General features: G+C 42.1%; 1 protein-coding gene across 3 annotated transcripts; it reads left to right on the forward strand.

Annotated features, from left to right (window-relative positions):
* Positions 1-5: 5 nt before the first annotated feature.
* LOC124062759 (DDB1- and CUL4-associated factor 1-like) lies at positions 6-13951 on the forward strand. Of its 3 annotated transcripts, none has more exons than XM_046395694.1 (25): positions 6-144; positions 784-995; positions 1113-1189; positions 1276-1349; positions 1477-1590; positions 2405-2542; positions 2742-3338; positions 3605-3706; positions 3802-3960; positions 4514-4693; positions 4853-5062; positions 5197-5366; positions 5472-5596; positions 5970-6205; positions 6986-8061; positions 8175-8373; positions 8741-8823; positions 9299-9383; positions 9491-9724; positions 10551-10644; positions 11098-11202; positions 11387-11460; positions 11587-11682; positions 11776-12049; positions 13074-13951. In XM_046395694.1, the coding sequence occupies exons 2-25, from the start codon at positions 883-885 to the stop codon at positions 13127-13129; spliced, it is 4671 nt and encodes a 1556-aa protein (XP_046251650.1). In that variant the 5' UTR covers positions 6-144; positions 784-882; the 3' UTR covers positions 13130-13951. The 3 variants fall into 3 exon arrangements, with proteins under 3 accessions (XP_046251650.1, XP_046251649.1, XP_046251651.1); XM_046395693.1 differs by having other exon boundaries at positions 7-144; positions 875-995; XM_046395695.1 differs by lacking the exon at positions 6-144 and adding an exon at positions 165-272 and having other exon boundaries at positions 875-995.
* Positions 13952-15605: the final 1654 nt, after the last annotated feature.

Consider the following 15605-nt stretch of genomic DNA (forward strand, 5'->3'; position numbering starts at 1 on the left):
ATTAAAGCAAATAAAGCTTTGGTTGTGAGACGTTTATCGATACGTGGATATTCATCGAAAAGTAATCAGGTTTGGACTGATATCGGCGTATACAAGCCTTGGTAAATCTGTTAACACGGGAGAAGAACTAAGCGGAACAACGAGGTAAACTTAGCATGCTAGCTAATAGCCAGGTTTACCTGTGATGCTGCTCGCTAATACCTCAGTGCCAGGTTACATGTGCAGGCAAGTTTGGCTGGTTCGAGAATGATTTGAATCTCACACAATATGCCGTGAGTGTCTGCACAGCTCAGACTTAAAATAAACTATACTGGAATTCATAAGTGACCGTTTTAAGGGTGTCGCTAGCTGGCTAAGTATGTGAGCTTCCTTGTTTAGCTAGCTAACATTAGCCAAATATCGTAACAGGCAATGTCTTGAGTTTGTCACTGTAAACTATGAGTGAAAGCAGGAAAAAACACAAAGTGTCGGAGCTGAGGTTGTAGTTCCCAATCAAATCAGCACAGATGCTGAGATTCTGTGTTAATGTATATGCTGACTTGAAATGTAACAGTCCGGCGTGTTTGACAGTTGCAGTCCCTGGAGGGCAACTGCACCTGCACACATTGTGATGTGAAGTTTGTGAAGCAACGGAGCGAATCCGCTTCTTCTCTCTGTTTTGCCGACCAACGAAATATGTCTGTATATCCTGTAAATGTATACACGGTTTTACGTTGTTTTGTTCGTTGATGTTTTCTTTTATTAATCACGAGTAATGACATAGAGCGGCGTACTTTGTTACAGCCCTCCGGAGTAGCGGATAAATGTGGACTGGATCGTAAAGAATGTCTTGATGATGAAATGAACGCATATTAAGCACATGCCATCCTGACAGGCTGCGCTATGGCGTCGGCATCTGCCAGTGTGGACTCCAAGGCAGAGCTGACTTCTCTACTGGAACAGTGGGAAAGGGAGCAGCAAGGCAGCACACAGGAGCTGGTTAACATCCTCACCAAGTCAGTGGTTATGCTTCTTGTTTATTGCAAGACTTGATCATAGATTAGTTTCACCTGCTGTGTTTTTGTGGGTGTGACTTACCGATGGTAGATGTGCTGATGTGTTGTAACTTTCAGAACTTCAGAGCTTGTTGAGAAAGAGACAGAAGAGTACCACAAAGCAGATCCAGACCCTTTTGATGATCGACATCCTGGTATGAAAAAAAGAGCATATAATGGTAAGAGTACTGGGGGTTTAAAATAGTGTGTATGTTTTTGACATTTCTCTCTTGGCCACTAGGGAGAGCTGATCCAGAATGCGTGTTAGGGCACCTGCTCAAGATCCTGTTCAAGAATGACGACTTTATGAACACAGTAAGAATGGATGGACTGAATGGAGACTGTTCTCAAGCAAAATAAAGGGGCATATTTATCATCAAAGTCAGAATATTATTTATGCTTATGTCTTCATGCTTTATGTTTTTTTCCCTTCCCTTTGTAGCTGGTGAATAGCTATGTGATGACTAGCAGAGAATTTTCCCTCAATGCAGCAGCCTGTCGCCTGCTTCAGAACATCATGCCTGGATTGGAGACAGCTGTGGTCTTTCAGGAAAAGGTGGGTTATTTCTGAGTTCATGATAAGATAAAAGCATTAAGTATTTTTGCTCTGTTCTCTTGTTCAAACAGTGTGTTTCATGTCACCGCTATTATGCTACCCTGTTATGTTCTTCGTAGTTTTCCAGATGTGTATTCAATGTGCTCTGTGTAGTGGTTAAAGGTTCAGTAAGTAGTACATGTTAACATGCCTCCCACCAGCAACAGTACACATTTGCTAGTGTAAATAAAAAAAGTCAACCATCACCACAACCAAAAGGAAGCAGGAGAAGAAAGGAACTGTTTTCATTTTGTCTTGGGAGGAGGATCTATGTGGGGTTGCTCAGGCACACTACTGTCTTTGGTACTGAATCAGCTGGATAAATGGATTAGGGACAGAAGGCAAGTTATCACTGAGTCAGTAGTATTGAACAACAACTCCATCTCTTGTAAATAATCGCAGACCTGTTTAGATTTGTTGTCTGAAAATCTTTTGTTTGTGGAGTCACAGTCCAGCTTGCAAGTTAGTTACACTTTGACCTCTGCTCTTTGCCAGCTGACACAGATAAGCTGTCACCTGACTCTTCTGTTTAAGATTACAAGGTCTTTTGAAACTTTTGAAAAGTTAGTATAGACTAAAAAAAACGGTATCAGCAATTTTATTTAGAACTGCACTTGTGAAATTCTGTTGGAAGCCGTTAAATGTTCTTATTTGCACAAAAAATGGGAATAAGTTGGGCAAAATATAGTAGTACTAGCAGTTTCCTGATTAACAATCTGGTCATGTTCTTGTTTCTACGCCTATTTCACTGCTGTTCTGTGTTCGTTCTCCTCAGGAGGGCATAGTTGAAAGGCTGTTTAAGTGGGCTCAGGAGGCCGAACAGCCCCTCAGAATCTATGCCACAGGCTTGTTGGCTGGTGCCATGGAGAACCAGGACATTGCAGCCAACTACAGGGAGGAGAACTCTGTTTTGGTCAGTGGGAGATATCTGTTGTCTCTAATGTCAGTTTTACTTATGAATTATCTTAAAGTATTTAGTGATATACAAGGTACTACTACAGCTGATAGAACTGTGTTATCCCACAAAGCATCACAGCAATTTGCTTGTCATCAGTAGTTAGTGTAAAGTAGCAGCTTTCCATCAAATTGTATTTCATGCTTTACTTTGACAGGTGCCTTTGATGCTGCATCGACTCCGCGAGCTTCAGGATAAGGATGCTGAGAACAAAAGGGAAATCAAACGGCCCAGCCCCAGGAAGACTTTGAGTGAGCCTTTGCTTCCTTTGGATGAGGAGGCTGTTGACGGATCCTTTGAAGAGAAGCCCTTCACATCGGGCAGAAACGGAGGTGAAAAGGAGGGGACGGGGCCAGAGGAGGATGGCGAAATTCCCCTCTCTACCATCGAGCCTGAAAATGAGCTGTCTTTCCGACTCAACTCCCCTCATAAGACCAGCAGCCGTGCCAACTCGGCTGTAAAGACCATGATGAAGCCCATGTCTGCCCCGGGTTCGCTGACATACCAGTGTGTGTCTGATGGCAGCAGTTACTTTAGAAGGAAGGCAGAGAGGGAGAGCGGCAAAACCGCAAAACACAAGCTAAATTTCTCTTTGCCAGAGCCAGAGAGGAACTTCAGCGAGCTTTCCAACAGCAGCTGGTCTGAGATGAGCCCCTGGGTGATTGGCAACAACTATCATCTGTATCCTCTGACCCCAGAGATCGAGCAGAGGCTCATCCTTCAGTATCTCACACCTCTTGGAGAGTATCAGGAGGTTTGTCTCTTACCAAAAGCGTACAAAGTGTTTTGTTTGTCACTTTATGCAAGTTGTGCTTTTCACTTGTCTTGTCACAGTCTCTCCAGCAGATGTCAGTCTTTCTTAATCAAAAAGAAATGGTTCTGTTCTCATACTTTGAAAAAATGGCTTTGAAGTGATTAACATGGTTTAACGTTGGTTACAGCAAGAAGTTGTTATGGGGTTCCATAGTAAAGCAAATTCACATTATTCACATATTCTTGATGTCCTCTTTATACCTGCAGTTGCTGGCGGTTTTCATGCAGATGGGAGCCCGTGAGCTGCTCATGCATTATATGGATCTAAAGCAGACCAATGATGTGCAGCTCACTTTTGAGGCTCTCAAGGTAAACGCTTACCTCATCTAGTTAACTCTCCTCAGTGCTGGAACACAACATCAAGCCTTTTCAACCTATTTGTCTACTTTTCTATCCTCTCACAGTATCTGGCTTCTCTGCTACTGCACAAGAAGTTTGCTGCGGAGTTTGTGGCTCATGGAGGAGTTCAGAAGTTGCTGGAAATCCCAAGGCCATCTATGGCTGCAACTGGAGTATCTTTGTGCCTCTACTACCTTGCCTATAACCAGGACGCCATGGAAAGGGTACAAAACACACACATGTTGTGCAGATGCAAAGTGAAAGCTGCAGTATTGCTATAACTTTGCCAGTGAAATGTTTCATGCAGCTTTATGTGTACTGTATGTGTCCAAAGAGAGATGGTAACCTATTTCTATTTGTGGTCATCAGAGCATGGTGTCATTATATGGCATTGTGATGTGAGATATTGTCTAGAATTTTGATAATGGTCATATTATGACATATCTCAAAAGCTGTTGCTCCCTGCACCTAAAAATTACTTAACAGTTTAGTTAAATGAACAAGTTCTTTTACCTTTATGGTCATCAATTTCACTTTATAAGTAATTTTTATTAAACAGCTCCCTGTGTGTAAATGTGGTCTCCTATATGGAGCTACATTTTGGTTAAAAGTGCTATATGTGATTAATTGAACAAAAATATCATCATGTATTAATTTACAGGATCATCTTCATGTTAATGTTGAGGTATATCATGAGAAATTGTACTTTTTAACAGTATTGCATAGCTCTTGTCGCAGTGGACATCTGCAGTCACTGGTTTGTCCTCTCTTCTCAAGGTGTGTATGCTGCCCCACTGCATCCTGTCAGATGTGGTTGGTTACACACTGTGGCTGCTGGAATGCTCACATGCGTCTGGCTGCTGCCACGCCACCATGTTCTTCTCCATCTCCTTTTCTTTCCGTGCTGTCCTGGAGCTCTTCGACAAGCAGGATGGGCTCCGACGCCTTGTTAATCTGGTAGGACAAACCGCACGCGATCCTCCCTGTAACTACGTAAACTTAACCATCCGTATCATTCGCAGAAAATGTGATATATTTCGAGAACTGACATAACATAGCATATCATAACAGGTCCTTATTGTGTACTAATGTTGGTTATGAACCAACTGTTTTCAGATTAGCACACTGGAGATCCTGAACCCTGAGGACCAGGGAGCTCTGCTGAGTGATGATGAGATTTTCTCCAGCAGGCAGACAGCCAAGCACACCTGCATGGCCCTACGTAGATACTTTGAGGCCCATCTGGCGATCAAGGTGGAGCAGGTGAAGCAGTCCCTGCAGCGCACGGAGGGGGGTGCCCCCATCCACTCCCAACCATATTATAAGGTGCAAAGAGTTAGTGAGATTGTAAACATTTTTATACAGATGTTATGTTTTTATTGCCCTTGTTATGCTTTAATTGTTGATACTGGATTGTGTGTACCTGTAATGATTGCTTCAGTTCACGTCTCGTTTCCCAGGCTGTCAGCTACAGCCGTGAGCAGGTGGTGGAAATGATGGAATTTTTGATAGAGTACAGTCCACCCCGACTGTACTGGGAACCAGCGGAAGTCTTTCACAAGCTGTCTTGTGTCCAGCTCCTCCTGCAGCTCATTTCTATTGCCTGTGAATGGAGGACCTACTACGGCAGGTGTGGACCAGTAATTCTCATCAATTGCCTTATCCTTTTTTTTTTTATCCACTTTTTTTTAATCAAATGACTTGTTATGTCATGATTATTTTTCTTTGCCTCTAGGAGTGATACGGTACGTTATGCCCTTGACATCCTGAGTATCCTCACAGTTGTTCCAAAGACCCAGCTGTTGTTGTCTGAGGCTGTCGCTGTGCTTGATGAGGGGGGATCATCTGTTTCCACTGTTGGTAGGTCTTACCGGTTTAGCGAAGAGCCATCTATCAAATATAACTTTCAGTTATCTGGTGTTCTTAAAAAGTCAGAATCGAAGATGGTTACATTAAAGGTTTTGTGTATTTTATTTTAAGCAACAATATGAAACTATTGTATACAGCCAATATTCACAAACACATTCAAGCAGCTGTTCCAGTGCTTTTTGTAAATGTAGTGCATTAAATTTAAAATGACTCAGAGAATGCAATAACATGCAGTAGCTTTGCATTTTTATTTTTGTTTATTTTGTAAAGCTTGTGTCCTGTCCTTCTGAGAGAAGGCACAACTCCAGATGTTACTCTCCTGCAATATTTTTCTTTAAATTGGTGTTTCTTTTTTCTTTCTCAGGAATGAGTATAGTCCTGGCAGTGGCAGAAGGAGAAGTATTTGTAAATGATGCCGAGATTCAGAAGTCAGCTCTGCAGGTTGTCATCAACTGCGTCTGTGCTCCAGACAAACGCATGTCCAGCATTGGCAAGTTTATTGCTGGCACCCCCCGTCGCCGCCTGCCTCAGCAGACCAAAGCCAGCGAGAGCGTGCTCACTAAAATGTGGAATGTGGTGCAGTCTAACAACGGCATCAAGGTACAGTTACATTCTACCAGTGAGCAATTCTGTTAACAGATCAATTAATTGTGATTTTTATTTTTTTAAAGCCTATACTCGACATTTTTAAAGCATTAACAGAGTGTTTCCTCAAAGTCCTATTTCCTAAGAGTGTTGACAGAAAAGGCGTTGAAATTTTGACACATTTTTGCATCATGATAAATGGTAAATGGACTTGGTATTTATGGTCCCATCAGCAGACCATCACAGCAGGAGATCTGGGGGACACTTTGACATGCAGTTGGGACGTAGCAGAAAGAAAATTGGCCAGGTGGAATGGTAGACATATCAATTGGTATGCAGCAAGAAGAATGCTGCGACTACCTTACACAACAGAATGTCCTCATCTTGCATAGGAGGCTCCACTTATACATGATGTATACATGAAACCTGAGAACGTGTAGTTAAATATTTTGTTGATTCTGTAAATCACACATTTTATCATAAAAACCAAATCCTTGTATGAAAGTTGACTGGACAGATGATTAAGAATGTCCTTATTGTGAGTTCAGCACCCTGAGCAAACAATTATAGGGCACCAGTTTCTCCTATCCACTTTTAAAGAAGGATCATGTATTTCAGAGAATCAATAAGATTGTAAAAGATGTATTGAAGCACCTTTTTCTTAACATGTAGAGAGTTTGTCCACCTCTTTTTTTGATTGGTGCCAGGTCAGATCAGTCTGTGGCGAGCATTTGGAACATGCCTTGACTTCCGTCAGCCGGTGTTTTTAACTTGCATTCTGTATCTGTCCTGTAGGTGCTGCTGTCCCTGCTGACAGTAAAGATGCCCATTACTGATGCAGATCAGATCCGAGCTCTGGCCTGTAAGGCTCTTGTGGGTCTGTCTCGCTCCAGCTCAGTCAGACAGATCATCAGCAAGCTGCCTTTGTTCAGCAGCGGACACATCCAGCAGCTCATGAAGGAGCCTGTGCTCCAGGACAAACGCAGCGAACATGTCAAGTTCTGTAAGTTTGCTGCTGAGCTGATAGAAAGGATCTCTGGGAAACCGTTGTTGATCGGTACGGACGTGTCTCTGGCGTGGCTGCAGAGGGCAAGTGTGGTTGCACAGTCCAGGATCTCTTTCCCTGAGAAAGAGCTGCTTCTTCTTATTAGGAACCACCTTGTGGCCAAAGGCCTTCATGACACAGCAACCACTCTCACCAAGGAGGCTGATCTCCCAATGGCATGTATGTCTCATTCTTCACATTCACCTTCTGCTTTTCCACCCGTCGCTCCTCCGCTACCCGCTCCCCCTGCTGCTACTCTACCCCGCACCCCACGGCTAGCCAATGGTGTCGGGTCAAGACTCGGAAACCATCCCTCTCATTCGTCCACCCCAGGATCCAGCAATCCTCAAACACGTCCTTCAGCATCACAACCCACTGGGTCTTCTTTGACTGCTTTCCCCTCGACGTCTGTCCACCACTGTAGCAATGGCTCCCCGCTTATTGGACGGATTGTTTTCTCTCGCGAACGGCTAATGGGGTGCAGTGCGGTGAGCTGCAAGAAACCTCGGGTGCTGAGGCAGAAGTCTGACCATGGGGCCTTCAGCCAGAGTCCAGCCATGAAGAAACAGTTTGACAGGCACCTGCCCTCCCCGCCTGCATTGGACAGCATCATCACCGAGTACTTGAGGGAACAGCATTCACGCTGCAAAAACCCTGTGGCAACATGCCCACCTTTCTCTCTCTTCACCCCTCATCAATGCCCTGAGCCCAAACAGAGACGCCAAGCACCCATCAACTTCACATCCCGACACACACGGAGGGTTATATATCCTAAATACGGAGGAGTGGATGGAGGCTGCTTTGACAGACATCTCATCTTCAGCAGGTAGGTAACTTTATTTGATTCATCTTCTCGTCCTTGAACAGAAAGTGCATTGACTTGTCCACCCTTCACAACCATTTCTCTGCATTTTTTTTTTTTATTTTTTCCTTTCCCAGATTCCGTCCCATTTCAGTGTTCAGAGAGGCAGACGAGGACGAGAGCGGGTTCATGTGCTGTGCCTTCTCAGCTCGCGAGCGGTTCCTGATGCTTGGGACATGCACAGGGCAGCTCAAGCTCTACAATGTGTTCACAGGCCAGGAGGAAGCCAGCTACAGCTGTCACAGTTCAGCCATCACTCACCTGGAACCCTCAAGGGTCCGTAGACAAAGCTACTAATATATCAACAATTGTATGTTATGTCTTCTTATGTCTTCTTGGCCTTGTAGGTCCACCAACACTCAAATATGTTTTGCAAATTGTTGCTTTACTTGGATGAGTTTAAGCCATGTACGTGCAAACAGGATTTTGTGACATCAGAACTAGTTTTGCAGCCAGTCACGGTGCAACTTAAACGTGTGTTATGTGGAAATCTGAAACCTCCAGTATCCATACTCTGGGAATAAACATCTTATATGCAATTTTTTGTAGAAAAAATGTATCAGACACAAGTTATTCCAAGCACAGTATGTATGTAATATAACCTGTATGGAGACCTTTAATCAGCATATGTTATATTTTTTAGGATGGTTCTCTGCTCTTAACGTCAGCCTCTTGGAGTTACCCTCTGTCTGCACTATGGGGCATGAAATCAGTGTTCATCATGAAGTAAGTAATGTTTGCACAAGAGACTGAACCTATATTTTCATCTGCTACATACAGAATTCATTCTATGAAATAAAAATCACAGCTTCGAAATCTGAAATGTTTGGAGTGCGAAATTACTAGAATACATCTACACCATGACTGCTGTCTGACCACAGGTTATCAATCAGTAGTTAAATTAAGCCAATCTGTGGTCCCATTGCCTCCATGTATGTGGTCTTCTCTGCCCCATGATAAAGCAGCTTTATGCTGTCAAAAGAGGGAGCTGCTGAAAGGAGATGACATGCTGCGTAATTATGCACGCTAACAGCCTGAAGGCTGCCGTCTTCAGTTCATGGGATACAAGCACTTGGTTTCATTCATCCGCACAGTTTCATGTCTTTAAGCATTCTCAAGTTTTAAATTACTCAGCTTTTGTACGCACACTGACTTCTTGTTTTTGATGCCATGTTGAATTGTTTGCTCTTGTTTTCATCAGGCATTCCTTTCTGGGTGACCATTACGTGGAGTTCAGTAAGCTTTCACAAGATCGAGTCATCGGGACGAAGGAACATGTAGCACGAGTGCGTATGTCAGCATTGTTCGAACCTGACAGTATGAAATGATAAATATACAAAATATTACCCATCAGTGGTGAGCGCCTATGTTTAGCTCTTCTCCTTCTTGCCAGATTTATGACATCCAGACTGGTCAGGTAACTCTGACTCTAAACAACCCAGACCTGGCCAACAACTACAAGAGGAACTGTGCCACCTTCAACCCAACAGATGACCTGGTACTGAATGACGGCGTGCTGTGGGATGTACGCACAGCTCAGGCCATCCACAAGTTTGACAAGTTCAACATGAACATCAGTGGCGTGTTCCATCCCAACGGCCTGGAGGTCATCATAAACACGGAAATTGTATCCTCTAGACCTCAGTATTTGGTTTGTTAAGAGTACAGTACAGTAGGAGTTAGCTTGTTTTTGTTTTTTGCTGATGTCAAGACACTTGCATAATGGTGAGAAAAGTGAAACCCAAACTCATCCAGGGTGGTTTCATTAGGGAGTCCACAGAGCAGAGAGGATGCAGTTTGGGAATATCTGAATCTGTAGAATGTGTGAACCATGAGTTAAGGAATTTTTGGCTTGTTGCCCCAGACTGGCAGCTTAATTTAAGATCACTCTCTGGACCAGCTGGACCTCTGGTGACCAAGGTGTACACATTATCTGAATTCATTGATATTCCGTGGGCTAAATGTGGCCGGCAGGCCACCACTTGATGATCACTACCTTAGAGCCATGAAGCTAATATAGCTAAATGTAATTTATCTTTTTCCAGAGCATGTGACAGTGCAGTGGGTCCTTACGTCTTTGTAGAGTAGGGAGTTAAAAATAAGTGAAAATGTTTGTCACCCAAATACACACTTTGTGGCTGCCAACATTACTGTTACATATGTTGGAAAAAAATACTGCCAAATTAAGGGGACAGGGTTTTTTTTATTCTTTAATTAATTTTGAAAGTTAACAACTAAAACAAACTAGAACATTTCATAAACCTGACCAGGACCTCCAATGATGGGATGACTATTGAACTTTTATTTCACTGCTGAACATTAAATATTTATAGCAATGAAAACTGATTTTACTACTGGGCATGGTTTTAATCTCTGTGTGACTGCATTCCTTGGATATTTAGTTGCTGCAAATAAAAAAAAACAAGTGTAACGATCCTTAGCTTGAGTTTCAGTGGGATCTGCGGACCTTCCACCTCCTCCACACAGTTCCTGCTCTTGACCAGTGCAGAATAGTCTTCAACAACAATGGCACAGTCATCTATGGAGGTAAACACAGAAGCTGCTGCATGATGGGTGATGAAGTGCAATTGGCATGAAGCCTACAACTCACTCCACAGTCAGTACTAATGTGTGAAAGGTGTGTTTGAGTGAGAGGTTGATAATTATGAAGCAAAGTGAGCATCTATGTGTCTGAAGACAGAGGTGTGAAAAGAGCCTGTAGAGGGGTGTGTGTGTGTGTGTTTGTGTGAACGCTTGACACCACGGTCATTCTGAGCCATATGGACAGAAGGCTCAATGTTGGACCGGGTACAAAGAGAACCAGCTGGTTTACGCCACCCCACAGGAAGACCCATAGGTGCACTGTAATGGCTCTGCCCATATGACCAGTTGAACCTCTCAGGAACCTGAACCATGACTAACCAGCTTGCTCTGAGCAGTTTTTATTTACTCTCTCACTTGAGCTGTTTTTATTTTGTTTGTTTGTTCGTTTTTTTGCAGCAATGTTGCAGGCTGATGATGAAGATGACATGATGGAGATGCAGATGAAAAGTCCATTTGGTTCGTCGTTCAGGACTTTTAATGCCACAGACTACAAACCAATTGGTGAGGCTTCCTGCCCTCACCTCACTTTAATTTCTTTTCTTATTATTCTTAATTAAGGAGTTAAGGAGTTTTGTTTTGAGAGCTTTTTTTTTTAAATCCTACTTACTGTTCATTTCTGTAATATTCTATACATGTGTAGTTTCGGTGACTGACGTCTGACACACGTTCTTTGTTCTCCTCTCAGCCACAATTGATGTCAAGAGGAATATATTTGACCTTTGCACTGATACCAAAGACTGCTACCTGGCTGTTATTGAGGTATGTGTTTATGTCTTACTGTGGCATTGCAGTGTAGTTCTTTTTTTGCTAGCATTTGTAATAATTTATGTATAATTTAAATATATGAAGGAATTTAACTTCCTTTTCCTCCTGCTTATCTCACAGAACCAGGACTCTGTGAACACTGACACAGTGTGCAGACTGTATGAAGTTGGCCGGCAAAGGCTTGCAGAGGAAGAGGAGGAGGACGAGGAGGATCAGGTTCTAACTTGGTTCTCTTTAATTTGCAGTGTCTTTTTGGTTCCTTTATGCAGAAATTAAAAAATAGTTATAATTTAATCATCTCTGCATTAGGAGGATGACGATCAGGAGGAAGACGATGACGATGATGAGGATTCAGATGACGATGTCGATACAGATCCTCTGATCGCCGAATTAGAGAATGAGAATGGCGGAGAGGATGAGGACGAAGAAGAGGAGGATGATGGGAATGATGAATTCTCTCCCTCCGATGAAGAGGTCGCGCGCCTTCTCGAAGAGGATGTCGACGTCGGGGATGATGATGATGACGATGACAATGATGACGATGACTCTGATAATGACGATGTTGATCTGGATGGTGACAATGGTGAGTAGCACTTACAAAGTCTTCCAGTGTTGTTGAGTTCTATCAGTTAAAGCATTTAAAATCTCCTTAATATGTATTTTTGCCTTTTGTTATTTTTTTCCCCATCTTGTTCATTCACTTTCATTTTTAAATGTCTTGGTCCTGTCCTTCCTTTGAGGACAACCAAGTTAGCTTCTTTCCACTGCAGATGATTTGACACAAGTCAGGATTGTCTTTTATTGAAAGTGGCGTAAAAGTTATCTGCATGTGTTGTCAGAGTCCTAACCTGCAAACTTACACTATATGGACAAAAGTATTCAGACACACTTTATGCTGCATTTTGAGGTTGGGCTGGGTCCCTTGCTTCCACTGAAGGGAAATCTTAATGCTTCAGCATACCAATACATTTTTTGACAATACTATGATTCCATAAAGACATGGTGGGATGAGTTTGGTGTGGAAGAACATGACTGGCCCACACAGAGCCCTGACCTCAACCCCTTGGAACATGCAATGAACTGGAACAGAGATCACTAGCCAGGCCTTTTCATCCAATGTTAGCCACTGACCTCACAAAATAAAAAAATGCATGAATGGTGAAAAATTCAGACACATTATTTTAAAGTAAGTGTGCACTGTCAGTGGTGATCTGCTGTCCAGCACACAGCTGGATGAGAATTAGCAGGGTCTTGTAGCCTAATTAATCCGTTTTTATCTACATTTGAAGAAGGGGGTCCTGATCTGCAGTCTCAGGTAAATAATGCAACAAAGCTGATGTTTGGTCTAGTTTCTGTGTTTTCATGCTTGTCTGGTCAGTGCAAAGAAATGTTGTCCTTCCCACTGGAATTTAAAAACTGCTGTCTGGCTTTATTTGAGATGTTGAGAGTAACAGAGGAGAAAAATATAAATATAGTGCTCTTTCACATTTTGCCAAAGCTGCTTTGTTTTTGCTATTTTGACACTTTTGCTCCTTACCCACTGACCTACGCAGCAAGGATCTGTATGCCCACATTTCTAAATCTGTATTTGTCTGTTTCACACACAGACAGCTCTGACAACTCTGACCTTGAGGATGACATCATCTTATCCCTGAATGAGTGAACGGCCACTGGCATCTGGGACTGAGGAACTGGATGACCCGTCAAGGCTTCTGCCTCATAGACATTTGAACTGCAGTACAGGAGGCAAGAAAAAGAGGACAACATCAGCAGATAAGGTGGGAGATAACTTGGAGCTCTGCCAGTTTGAAACAGTAGGTGTCTGCACGCATTGACACTCTGAGTGACCAAGGAAGAACGATCTCGCAGAGAGATGGCGGAGGGAGGGAAAGATGCACACAAATTGACATAATGGTGAGCAAAAATGATTGTATTTGATATAGTTTTATAAAATAAGTGGGCTTGATGATGAGCGAAATTGCTAGCGTGTAGATGCAGTGAAGGAAAAGTTTTATATTTTATCATATTTACGGCTCTTTAAATGAGCCTCTTCATTTGATATTGATTCTCTCACTTTATAAGCCTCTGTTTGGTCACAGATTAGTGTTTGTAGGGGAAAAGGCTTACACTGCAGAGCTGTGCGTCTGCATTTGTGTGGCAAAGGATACAATGCTCTCTCAAGTTTGTGTTTTGCCAGACTCCCGGGAAAAATCACCAAAAACTACTAAAGTATTGAATTAGGCAGCTAATGTAATGCACAAACATGTTGCCAACGCTTCATTAAACACCTCGCCCATCTTCAGGTTTTACGTTCACAATAAACCAATGACCAAAATGCCACACACAGCAGTGCCATTTGTGAACATCGCCCTCTGAGTTCATTATGTATATACGAAAACTAAATCAGCTTTCTGCTCTTGAATTGCTGACAGAACCACACTGTTAAAAAAAAAAAAAAACCCTTCACACCTGCTCACCATCAAAACATCACATGTACAGGCTTCTCCAACCCACTGCTGTTCAGTTGTTTTACAACCCTTAATTGTGCCATGTGAGGATTTGGGTTTAGTGGATATTCAAAAAAAATAAAAATAACAAGGTTTCATGCTGTTGATAATGGCACAAGTCCAATTAAACAGTGAAAATGTAACTTAATATAAGAAAACAGAGGGGGGTTATCACAGTGACTTTAGCTTAGAACTGTAAAAGGACAGTTAAACTCATCCCTTGGAATAAAATCTGATCTTGCTAAACCTTTAAAGAGAACATAGAAACATTTGAAATAAAAGATGTTGGTAAAATATATTTAATATCAAATTTGGTTTCCTCTGGAGTCACAGGAGGCTTCAAACTCTCAACATTGTGAAAACAAATGCCTTGTAATTGCACACTTTTTGAAAACAGTGCAAACATTTCATGATTTTTCTCATGTTTTTGCCTTGTATCTATTCATTTTGCCTGTTTTCTTCTCAACAAGGAGACTTTTATGTTGACGTTCTTGAGACAATTTATGTACAGCTTGTATGTATCTAAAGTATTTTTACTATAAATAAACCCGCAAAATTAACTTTGTGTGCTTCTTTAATGAAGTGTGAATGATACTTGCGGACATTAGACATGTATTAAGCTGTTATAGCAGTCTGAAACATCCATGGCTCTTAAAAGGAGGAAAACAAGAGTGCTTGCAAACTGGTATCAGTATAGAGGTCTAATTAGCATCCAAACTTCACTGTTATAACCTGAAAGCAGAGATCTTCTGGTGGGAATCCTTAATCTTTTGAACTGTAGGGAAGTTCGTTCGCCTGTGTTTCATCAAACCAAACTTTATCTAATAACTCACTGTGCTTGATCCGTTATACAATAAACATACATGGGTTTTGATGATTTATTAGTAGTGTAGTGTTCTGCAGACAACCTTACACTGAAACTGGCGTCGTCCAACCGTGTAAGTATTTGGCAATTTGGTCAGATAGCAGTTTTATTTTTAAACCTCGTGAGGAACAGATGGCCCAGACTCTTAATATCAAAATGGGTTACTTCAAATAGAATAAAGTGTATTTTTTTTTCTCTTAAGGACAAAAAAAACCCCACTGTGCAGTTGTCTATCATGTCTGTGGAGATAATCTCACGCTACTCATTCCAACTCAGTAATAACAAGAAGGAAACTACTCATTACCACTAGTGTTTATCCATGTATCCCACCAAAGCTCCTTTAGCGGTGTCATATCTTCCCTCAAATTGAAAGCTTATTTTCCTCAGACTGGCTAACCCTTGAAAGGCCACTAGTAAATACTGAACTGGAACCTGCCTTCTGGTATTTGGCACCACAGAGGACAGTGACATTTGTTAGTTTGGTCCAATTGGATGAATTTAAACTCTATAGTTAGGGACCTTTTCAGGTATGACTCTTATTGTTTCTGATGCTGTCTGTATGTGTTTGTGTGTGATTGGCTGTGTGTCTGTTTCTCCAGATCTTTCTTGCAGCACAGATCTACCTAAATGAATTAAGATTGTGATAATACCTTATGTTAATTCTGTCAGCAGTGTTCCTCAACAGTAAGGCAAAAATCATAATCTCTTTATCAGTAAAGGTATTTCTGGTGAAATTATTCTGATTTCCAATGAAATGAGATTACAAA

This window comes from Scatophagus argus, chromosome 8 (genome assembly GCF_020382885.2).
Source record: "Scatophagus argus isolate fScaArg1 chromosome 8, fScaArg1.pri, whole genome shotgun sequence".
NCBI lineage: Eukaryota > Metazoa > Chordata > Actinopteri > Scatophagidae > Scatophagus > Scatophagus argus.

Coding starts and splice junctions, on each gene's coding strand:
- LOC124062759 (XM_046395694.1), top strand. CDS start 883: ATGGCGTCGGCATCTGCCAGTGTGGACTCCAAGGCAGAGCTGACTTCT. Junction 3,961..4,513: donor ACCAGGACGCCATGGAAAGG/GTACAAAACACA, acceptor TCTCTTCTCAAG/GTGTGTATGCTGCCCCACTG. Junction 8,062..8,174: donor AGACATCTCATCTTCAGCAG/GTAGGTAACTTT, acceptor TTCCTTTCCCAG/ATTCCGTCCCATTTCAGTGT.